The following is an 11248-nucleotide window of genomic DNA, read 5'->3' as shown; positions in this document are numbered from 1 at the left end:
AATCTATGAACAAGAAAACAGCTTTTTAAATTTTAATTCATGCGCCTCTACATGTAGGTTCCTGTTCACCCAGTTCATGGTTATCCAGGTGGTTCCAAAGTGAGTCAAATGGAGTGTGTAGAGTTCTAGGAAGACATTTTACCTCATATCCGAGAGGTTTCTTCAGTTTCAGCTGCAACTGGAGAAACTTCATGGAATACACAGTTGAAAATATATACTTTAAAAGATCAAGACACATAAGACCATAAGGAGTTCCAGAGAATCAAGGAAAAGTCTGCACAAATAAAAAGGTCTTAAGATGTTTCTTGAAGGACTCAGTAGATCCATCAAACACAGAGAGAGAGAGGAGGACCTTTCCAAAGCTTAGGAGCAACAGTCTGGAAGTATTTCTCTCCTCTGGTCCGTAAGCGTGTTCAGGAACCATCAGTAGATTCTTAACCACAGACCTCAAAGCCTGAGCTGGGGTGTAAGGCTGGATCAGATCACTGATGTAAGAAGGAGTCTGACCATGAATGGTTCTGAAAGTAAGAACCATATTTTTTTTATTTATTCTGAAAGAAACTGGCAGAACAAATGCAGAGTTTTAAGGATTGGGGAAATGTGAGTTCTTCTACTAGAGCAGGTCAGAATTCTCGCTGCAGAGTTTTGTATTAACTGCAGGTGAGACAGCTCCTTCTTGTTGAGACATGAAAATAAACTGTTACAATAGTCCAGACAAGATGACACTGATGCATGGATTACAAGCTCCAGATGTGATGGGAAGTTCTTCTCAAGCAACACTATATGATAGGTAGACAGACAGACAGACAGACACCAATTTGTCCAACAGCAATGACACATCCGTCCAAACAAAAATCCATAAATACATGTAAAAAAACAACAATTAAATAAATACATAAATACAATGTATGGCAGATACGAAATTAAATAAAACATGAATAATGAATAGAAATTATAGTGTTAATGGCCTATCAAAGCACTCTAGCAAATGTTCTGAACCTGAATGACATCATCTTTTGTTCGCATGATGATTTTAAGACCTGTCCGAGAGGGAGGGCGGGAGAAAAAGGGAGGGAGAGAAATATTGATGCTAGAGTGAGCTAGTCATGAGAGAGACGGTGCGTTTTGATGAGAGTGAAGTTGAAGGAGAGAAAGTGAGAGGATGAAGGATGATTTGTCGTTTTGGATGTGATCATGTTGAGTTTCTGCTCTCTGGGTTTGAGTGGCACATCATGAGCATATATCGCAGGCATTTAGAGAGTCCCAGCTCTTTGATACATTTTCCTGATGGACTCAATTTTCATAAAATTTCTAATTTATGACTTTTCCGTTTCTTTGTAATGACAAAAAAAAAATGTTTTCACCATATCTGAAACTAGCCTGAAGGAACTTTGGGTTGATAATCTGGACTTCTTCAGTGAAGAACTGGAAGACATTTTAAAAATTCAGGAGAGTGACTTCGATTTGGCGTCATTTTGGTTTAAGCCAAGTGTTGTTTTTTTTATACAGCAACACTTTAACTCACAGAACTTCCCCTTAACTCCCAGCATGTGGTGAAGACATTTTAAATATTATTTGACTACAGCACCACAGTTGTAGTTGACACTGCAGCAACGTACTTACATGGTGGGTTTGGTGTCAGCGAGAGACACATTTTGAATGAGTAGTGTTATGAGAGTATGAGTTCACGTTATTTAAAAGGAACTACTCTGACTGTGAGAGAAGTAAATAGCCTAAATGTGACGGGAAAACGAATGTAAGAAAATAGAAAAGTTTGATTTTATATTTCCAAAAATTTGTATAAAAATGAAACTAATAGAATAAAAAACGTTTTTTTTTCTAAATGGGGGGAAAGTCCTTTTCATAAAAAGTAGAGTTGTATTAAGAGTTAGCTCAATATTAAATACCTAATCAAAGGCTTAGCTGTCAGGAAAATGTTCACCTCTGACCTCCTTAGGCCTCACTTTTCCCATGTCTGGTCCCGGAAGTCCCCTGCCCATCACCCATAGTAGCTGGGAATTAAGCATAATTACTAAATAAGAAATTATCCTGTTATGGCCCCCACAACCTCACTTACCACGGTGGCCCTTATTTTGGTCGTTCGCCCCCTTTAGCCGAACCTAGCTTAGTTAAGTGTGGCTGAAAATGTTTTTTTTTAAGATTTGTCAACATCATCTTTTGATTATGTTAGTCTGATGCAGGTCACATGACTTAACTATGAATAATTTCTGCGTCTGATGCTGTAGTTGTTCCCATGTTTTATTAACACGCACGCTCACACAGCAGGATTAGTTTGGGGGAGGAGTGGCGGGGGGGTGACTCAGAGCCCGGCAGCATTTTGTCCACGACCTCGTTTATCTTCAAAATTCTCGGTGCACTAGACTTATTCTTGAATATCCGTGCACCACATGAAGTTGTCGACTTGAACCCTCCAGCGTGACATCATGCGTGTCGTTTCACCTAGTGATGCTTTCGCCAGAGACGTGTCCTGATGTCATCTGTACCCCCCCCTCGGATGCTATGATGTCATCGGCGTTATCAGGGGTTCACATAATGTTGCTCGCTGATCAACACACGCACTTACACACTGCGAGCAGGCGTGTGTAATGGAGCGGCGATGGTGATGATGTGACCTACATCTGCTCTTCATCATCACAGCTCACTGAGAGCAGGGGGGCGGGGGAGGTTAGAGAGAGGATTGGGGAGGAAAGTGTAGCTCTCTAGTCGCATTAAAATAAAAAATCCAGGCAGAAGATACATATATTCGCAGTGTTTTAATGAGACACGTTAAAACAGAAATAATCTCACGTTGGTTTTTGTGTCGAGAAGAGAACAAGCAGTTGTTTTATGTTTACCGGCAGTCAACAACACAAACGTCTAAAAAAGTGCATCAGCAGAAACAACTAAACATTGAAATCACAAAACAAACTCGGTGCTTCTTTTTAAACAAGGATGGACGAGTGAAGCTGAAAAAACCTCTCAGCTCTTCCATGAAACACAAATGAAGGATTCTTTTTGGAAACATATTGCAAGTGAAAATTAATCCACACCATTTTCTCCCTCACAGTTTCTAGTCTTAAGAAATCAGTGTTTTTTATTCAAGTGATAAAACGGAAACGTTGACTTCTCATAAACTCCCTGATTTCATTTTTTTTTTTGTTCATACAAAAACTGCTACTGTCAGATAACGTCACACGTTCATGCACAAACACACATTAGCAGTAACAAACGCACAACGCCAGTGCCATTCAGGCCGTTGTGTCATCAACACACAGTGATTGTGTCAAATGTAAATTTTTCCTTCGTGAAAAAGTTTTCTTAAAAAGATTCCGACCTGAAAACCTTTAGTCGTTACAAAATGTTTTCCCCCGAACAGGGCAGCAGTGAGCGGGCGCTGGTTTAGTGCAAAGACTTCTGGGTAAAAAAAACACTCAATCATTGCTGGCTTTAGTTGAGTCTACAAAGTAGACATGTAGAGTACAAAATTTGATTTGGTACGTATCCAAAATAGTAATCAATAATCACGTGACCAGAGATTTAATGTAAGAGAATTATACGAGTGGAAGTCGAAGAAAAAAACAAAGTCAAAGATGATTGCACGTCCACAGAGGCTCATTAAAACGCGATTTACAAAGACATGCTAATAAAAGGAAGCACTAAATTGGAAGTAGCGATTGCAGTTCTCTAAGCTATTGCTCTTTTCCACTGCGAAGCAGGTGGACATCTTGGCGCCTCATCCTGGATGATCTAGGAGATGCTGGTGTTGAAGTCAGTGCTCGGACAGTAACTCACGTTAGGATTGCAACATTTTGGCTTTTTTCAAGTATGTTTTGTCGTCACGGAGTCCCGGACTCGTCCTCCTCGTGCGACGTGGAAGACTGCGGCGTGTCGTCCGCCTTCGCCATTTTCTCGTATGTTCTCCGCCGCTGCCGCCGCAGCGTCTGACTCTGCAGCTCCTTCACTTCCTGCAGCACTTCCTGCGCTTCCTTCCACGACGACACCGCCTCCACCAGCAGGCGCTCCGCCTCGGCGCGTTTCTTCTCCACGTCCTCGCAAGAAGAAACCTTCTCTTCCGCGGACGTCTTGTTCGGATCGCCGTTCTCCAGACCCTCGTCCTCCGCGTTGTAGCGATGAGTGCCGAGCAGAGGCGAGCGAACGACGTCGGTGTTCCTCGCCCCCGAGACGTCCGTCAGTCGAGGCGAGTGGCTGATTTTGCCGGCGGGTGACCTGGAACCGTGGGAGCGATTCCTCTTGACTTTGGAACAGGGAGAGTCTCTGAGACGCGGGGAATCGCTGCTCCGACTCCGCGAGGAACCTGAAGATCTGCTGCAAAGATTAGGACGAAATGTTTCTTTGGTCAACTGCCCAAAAGACAACGAATAGTTAAGTCGGAAGCGAAAGGAAAATGGCCAATACCTGGAATACGGTGAGGTGGCGCCTTTGAGCTGGTTGAGTCGCGGCGAGTCGGCGCTCTTGTGGAACTCTCTCTCCGACTTGGCCTTCTGTAATTCCTGTCAACCGCAGTCGTCTTTTAAACAGCTTCTGAATCGTCCACGAGGAACAACAAGGATTGGTTGGTACCTGCAGACGCATCTCCTCCAGCAGCTCCTGCGCCCGCTGCATCCGCTGGGCGATGAGACTCTGCAGCTGACCGACCGGCTGCACGGATCCCGCCGCCTCCTCCTCGGTGGCACATCGGCGCAGAGCGGAGCGCAGTTCGGAGCGTATCATCGCGGGTCTAGTCGGCAAGAACGACGATCAACAACGACAGAGACCAGAGGTAACAACAAGGTGACTGTTCAGAGCGTGTACCTGGACTTAAGGACCTGGTCCAGAGACGAACAGCGTCCCCTGGCTTGCATGTTGGATTTCTTCCCCGGCTGCGGCGTTCTGAACTAAAAATGCCACAATTCGGGACATCAAGATATTAATCATTCAGAACAATCATTTGCAAACGGAACCGTACCTGTCCCGGTTGGACCTTGTTCACCTTCGATACTTCCATGTGAGAATATTTCCCAAAGAAACGCTCACTTCCTCTGGGCAGACTTCCGGTCTTGACCTTAGGCTCCTTGGCCTTGGCCTGCAGCTTGGAGACGTCGGTTCCGGCCCTCTGACGACCCCCGACTTGCAGACATCCGACCTCCGCGATTTGGCCACACGACCCGCCCTTCTGTCCGGAATTGGTCTCCCAGAATTCCTGCATGTCGTCGTAGTCGAGGAAGCAGCCGTCTTCCTCTGCGACCAGATCCAGGGTCGAGGAGGCAGAGACCTGCGTTAAATTGACCGTTTATCATTTCTCGTCTTCATGATAACATCAAAATCTCAACCATGTGGGACTCAAACCGAAAACGAGTGACGACAAAACATAGATTTTTTTTACCGCCGACGTCAAGTGTCCACGTGTCGGCAGGCGGCGTCCTTGAGGAATCTTAGCTCTGTCTCTGGTGGGATGGACCAGCACGTTGTCCTGCTCAACAGTCACCTGGAAGAAGCAACCGTCAGACATTCACGTGGCATAATATGAGGAAAACAAATGGACAGAAACTGGCGGAACCTCATCGAACACTCGGTTCTTCGCCTTGACGATGCCGATGTTGATCGCGTTGATCCACAACTCCTTCTCCTCCGGACTCACAGCCAGGAACACCAGGTTCGGAACCTGTCGACGAGCAAACGCGACAATGAGTTGCTGCAAGGTTGTGTTTGTATTATTATTTATCCGTCTCAGCTTCAGCTTTGACTGCGAACATTTGCTTTTATTAGGGGTTTTCCCAGCATGTACATGTGAGGAAAGCGAGTCCCACCGACCTTGTTTCCTCGCTGTCTGCAACGAAGCACAGTGAAGCGACTGTGGTTCTTTTTACTGCGACTCTTTGCCTTGCGAAGCTCCTCGGAACGCTCGTAGTCCGCCAAATCGAAGACTTCTTGCGCCGCCTTCTCTTCTCGCACCTTTAAACAAAAATGATTTAAGATGCACCATATGGGGATAGTCCCCCCAAAAATCAAACTTCTGCTTAAAAATATAGACTTATTTCATTTTTTTTCAAAAACAATTTGACAGACGAGCGCCACAGAGGTAATTGTTTTTCAAGTGTGTCTTTTTGGATGAAGAACAGTGAGGTCACGTGAACATACATTTCACCCTATAACTCCAAAAAGGAACAGAATATAATCCCAAACCCTAGTCCACATGAGGGTGAGACATTTTTGAAAACCAAAACAGGGAAAGGGAAAAACAGGGGAGATGTTTCTATTCTTAGAAAAATAGGTCATGTGTATGTAAGACTTTACATAACAGAGCTCACGTTACAAACACTCTCATGTATTTACATGACGTGTCTGATAGTTCATGTTCCGCCATCACACCTGATGGCGTCGCTGTTCGAGCGCGTGTGTACCTCCTTGTTCGACAGGTACAGGTGATCTCCTCTCAGCGCCACATAGCGGCTCCTCCACAGCTCCCGGAAGATCCCACGACCACAGAACTTCCGGACCCATCCCGCCTTCTCTGGCTGTGGACCGGCTGGTGTCCCCGAGTCCGGGATTCCCTTTTATTTAGAACCAAAAAAACAGGTGAGCGACGGCCTGGTACCCCCCCCCCCCCTCCATCATCTTACCCTTCTGCTCTGGCTCTTCCTCATCCTGGTCCTCCGGAGCTCCCCTGGTCCTGGTCCTTCCTCCTCACGACGCGGTTCTCATCCTCCTCCTCCTCGTCCTCCACTTCTGCCTCTTCCACCTCCGCGCGCGTTTGACAGATGCTCCTAGCCCCGCGAGCGCGCACCCACGCGCACTTTAACCTATATTCCTGCGGCGCGTGCCACCCTCGCGCACACGCTTCTGGAAGCGATGTGATTTATGGGGTTTGGTGATAGCGCCATCTGCCGGTACGCGCACGCGCATCCAGCCTCTGAATAATTAACGACAACAAGCAAATGATTGAAATATTAATGAATATTTTTTTAAAGGATAAAACAATAGTGATTGAATGAGATCTGCAGATGGTTATTATCGAAACATGAAAGTATATATTTTATTGAGTATTGTTTCGATTGTTTAAGCGCTTTGTGACCTTGGTCTGGAAAAGCGCTATATAAATACAAATTACTTAACTTACTTACGTACCATGCAATGGACATAAATGGACGAAATTGAAGGTAACAATTCCCTCAGTGCTCAGTAAAATGTCTAGTCTCAGTGTGTCAGGAAACTCTACCCAGAGTCACCATGACATTGAGAACATTGTGGAGTAACAGTTGCACCACTCAACTCAAAAGACTGTTAACAGAAGTAGTCATGCTCCCAGGTATACTCGGGGAGACACGTAAGTTAAAATAGGATTCTAGACGATTAAAGGAGAAATGGCGTTCATCAAAAAAAAGATGAATTCTACCAGGTGTGGCAAGATGAGTTAAAATTATACAAGGCAGCTCTTAGGAAAGCCAGAGCCAGCTATTACTAATCACTTATAGGAGCAAATAAGAATAACCCCAAGTTCTTATTCAGCACTGTAGCCATCAGTCCGTTGAGCAGTCTATCCCTCCTCATCTCAGTAGCAGTGACTTCATGAACTTTTTGAATGAAAAAATAATAACTATTAGAGGAAAGATTTAAGACCTACTAGATTCTTCTAATACAACCTATGCAGCTTCACCGGACACAGACACTAAAACTGATATATATTTTGACTCCTTTTTTCCAGTGAGTCCTCGACAGTTAGTCCCTGATTGTTTCCTCCTCAAAGTCCACAACAATGTCTTCCGGATCCTACATAGCACATTCATACTTGACATTATTAACTTGTCAATGACATCAGGCTATGTGCCTCAGATTTGTAAGGTGTTGCAGTAATTAAACCTCTGCTTAAAAACCCCACTCTTGATCCAGAGGTTCTCACTAACTATAGGTCGATCTCTAATCTTCAATTTGAGATGTTTCAGTCTGGTTTTAGGGAACACCACAGCACAGAGACCGCCCTGGTAAAAGTTAGTAACGACCTGCTGATGGCCTCTGATCAGGGCCATGTTTCAGTTCTTGTTCTTCTAGATCTGAGTGCTGCATTTGACACTGTCGACCACCAAATCCTTCTAGAGAGGCTAGAAAACCATATAGGCATACGTGGAACTGCTCTTAACTGTTTTAAATCTTATCTGTCAGATAGAACGCACTATGAACATGTCAACCACCTCTCATCGACACACACTAAGGTCAGCTATGGTGTCCCACAAGGTTCTGTTCTTGGTCCTATCACCTCCTATTCACAATCTATATGCTCCCACTAGGGGACTTGATCAGAAGACACTCTATAAACTTTCACCGTTATGCTGATATCAAGTCCTGGATGATCTAAAACTTCCTTTTACTGAACTCGGAAAAAACTGAGGTTCTACTAGTTGGCCCACAACATCTCAGACAATCGTTAACTAATGATTTAGATTTACATAATGGACTTGCTCCTGCTACTAGCACCACTGTAAAGAATCTGGGTGTCTGCTTTGACAAGGACTTGTCATTTAACTCACACATAAAACAAATCTCACGGAAAAATCAGGCATTTCCTTCCTTTAGATGCTGCTGAGAAGCTCATCCATGCTTTTGTTACGTCCAGGCTGGACTATTGTAACTCTCCTCTATCAGGATGTTCTAAAAAGTCTCTCAGAACTCTTCGGCTGATTCAGAACTCTGCAGCTCAAGGCGCGAACACATTTCCCCTGTGCTGTCCTCTTTACATTGGCTTCCAGTAGAATTTATAATACAGTTTAAAATCCTTCTCTTAACCTATAAAACCTTACATGGCCTAACACCAACATACATTAAAGATCTAATCCAAAATTACCAACCCTCTATGACTTTAGGATCCTTAAACTCAGATCTATTAGTTAAACCACAAATGTAGATTTGGAGCCAGGGCCTTCAGTTTTCAAGCCGCTCTGCTGTTGAACCAACTACCGGCTTCAGTCCGGAGGGCAGACACCCTCTCTATGTTGTAACAATCTTAAAACCTTACTTTTCGATAAAGCCTATAATTAGGACTGAGTCGGTCTCTGCCTGAATCAGCCCTTTTTGCTTTTCTTAAGCTGCTTTAGGCTTAGACTGCTGTAGGAGTTTAAGAAACCGAGCTCTGTATATCCTTCCTTTTATGCATTACATTCATCATCTGTGCAGTTTAAACCCACACTTTTTATTTCTCTCCCTAAGATGGAGGGATCCACCTCCAGAGCTGCTGCTGAACCAGGACCTCCACCACATCATCGGACCCAGAGTTCTCTCCAGCACCTCCATGGACTCATCTATATTCTACTCTTTCCTCTCACTGTATCCTCCCTCATTCCTCTCTCCATCCATCCTTCCTCCCAGCTGGTCACAGTAGGAGGCTGTCAACAATGAGTCTGGTTCTGCTCGAGGTTTCTGCCTTCTAAAAGAAAGTTTTTTCCACGCCAACGCCACACTGAGCTTTACTCATTATTGAGTTGCTGGGATTCGTTTTTCCTTTCTTCACTATAGTCTTACTTAAACTGTAAAGTGTCTTGAGATAACTTTGTTATGATAAGACACTTTAAATAGAATTGAATTTAAATGCAAACATTAGGGATCATACATTACATGCAGAAAAATAAAGAAGGCCCAGACAGTTCTCAATTAAGAGAACTAAGCGGCTACTTAAGGCTCCCCAATTCCTTATAATTAATAATTCAAATAAAAAGTCATTTGGAAAAAAAGTTCTTATCAGGCATGACTGAACATTTTCATCTTCTGGGTCTGAATATGCATAATTTTTATTAATGTTTAATAATGTTTCTACTATGGCTGTCAGGATTAATGCATTAATACATGTGATTTAGCCAAAAAAAAACCTGCCCAAACCTCTGTTCCTCTAGAATGGGAAACTAGCGGAAATTGATCAGCTGCATAAGTGACTTTTGATGCTCCTCAAATGAATATATGCTTAAAAAAAGTTATGGGAATAAAAGGGTTTAACAATTTTAAAGTGAGGTAGTTTTTAGACAGTATTTACGGCAAGAAATCAATCTATCTATCTCAATACAATACATTTTTAAACTAGTTTCACTAGTTTCTATGTAAGTTTCATATGCCAAAACAGTTAATAACCGTTAATAATGTTGTAATATTATATGAAATAAAGTGTGTCATCTATAGTATAAGCAGCAGCTGATTTGTGTTTAATTAAACAGTTAATAACAGTTAATAAAGTCATAATATTATATGAAATAAAGTGTGTTATCTATAGTACAAGCAGCAGCTGATTTGTGTTTAATTAAACAGTTAATAACAGTTAATAACGTCATAATATTATATGAAATAAAGTGTGTTATCTATAGTACAAGCAGCAGCTGATTTGTGTTTAATTAAACAGTTAATAACAGTTAATAACATCATAATATTATATGAAATAAAGTGTGTTATCTATAGTATAAGCAGCAGCTGATTTGTGTTTAATTAAACAGTTAATAACAGTTACTAACGTCATAATATTAGATGAAATAAAGTGTGTTATCTATAGTACAAGCAGCAGCTGATTTGTGTTTAATTAAACAGTTAATAACAGTTACTAACGTCATAATATTAGATGAAATAAAGTGTGTTATCTATAGTATGAGCAGCAGCTGATTTGTGTTTAATTAAATACAGTCCACACAAAGTCACAGATTGCTGGTTAAGTGACAGCGTGATCTATTGTCAAACTATAAAACTGATTTTGTAAAGAAATGTGTGTATTAGTCGTACTATTATCTTAATTCAAATGATAAGATCTTGAATGTTTTTGTCTCACATTTGCATATTTTTTCTTCATTTCTTTTCTTTCTTGACCCTCCGATCAATAAAATAAAAGTATATTTGAATTAAATACCTTCATAAAACATTGGAGAAACTCAAAACTTGGATTATATTCATTTTTTTAAATTCATATTTCTGATGTCTTCACAGCCTGTCAAACTGAATTTTTAAATTTATTTTCAATAAAATGCATTTATGATTATTCTCCGTTTGTCTATGAATAATTTTTATCTTTTACTGTCATAAATTATGACATATAAATATTATCATTACACCACAGCCCCTCGTGTATAATGCACATTCATCAGAAACTTTAATTAAAACCCAAAACCCCTGTATCCTTTCATTAAAACATTCCAATGATAAAGACAACTGCCAGGATAGCAACCATGTGTGCAGACAGACGATCAGAGAGGAAGCTGCTATATTTATCCCATCCTTTGTCTCTTCA

The 11248-nt window shown here is 42.1% G+C and overlaps 1 protein-coding gene across 2 annotated transcripts; it reads right to left on the bottom strand.

Annotated features, from left to right (window-relative positions):
• Positions 1 to 2754: 2754 nt before the first annotated feature.
• plekho1a (pleckstrin homology domain containing O1a) lies at positions 2755 to 6815 on the bottom strand. Of its 2 annotated transcripts, none has more exons than XM_087787224.1 (10): positions 6621 to 6815; positions 6402 to 6551; positions 5812 to 5952; positions 5558 to 5662; positions 5384 to 5485; positions 4967 to 5272; positions 4813 to 4895; positions 4582 to 4738; positions 4417 to 4511; positions 2755 to 4323 (listed from the first exon to the last, which is right to left on the bottom strand). In XM_087787224.1, the coding sequence occupies exons 1-10, from the start codon at positions 6642 to 6644 to the stop codon at positions 3837 to 3839; spliced, it is 1650 nt and encodes a 549-aa protein (XP_087643350.1). In that variant the 5' UTR covers positions 6645 to 6815; the 3' UTR covers positions 2755 to 3836. The 2 variants fall into 2 exon arrangements, with proteins under 2 accessions (XP_087643350.1, XP_087643349.1); XM_087787223.1 differs by having other exon boundaries at positions 2755 to 4326; positions 6621 to 6814.
• Between the last annotated feature and the right edge of the window lie 4433 nt (positions 6816 to 11248).

The sequence above is a fragment of the Callionymus lyra genome, chromosome 3 (genome assembly GCF_982586985.1).
Source record: "Callionymus lyra chromosome 3, fCalLyr1.hap1.1, whole genome shotgun sequence".
NCBI classification, from domain to species: Eukaryota; Metazoa; Chordata; class Actinopteri; order Syngnathiformes; family Callionymidae; genus Callionymus; species Callionymus lyra.
The sequence above is the reverse complement of the archived record's forward strand: the minus strand, read 5'-3'. Positions and strand labels throughout refer to the sequence as shown.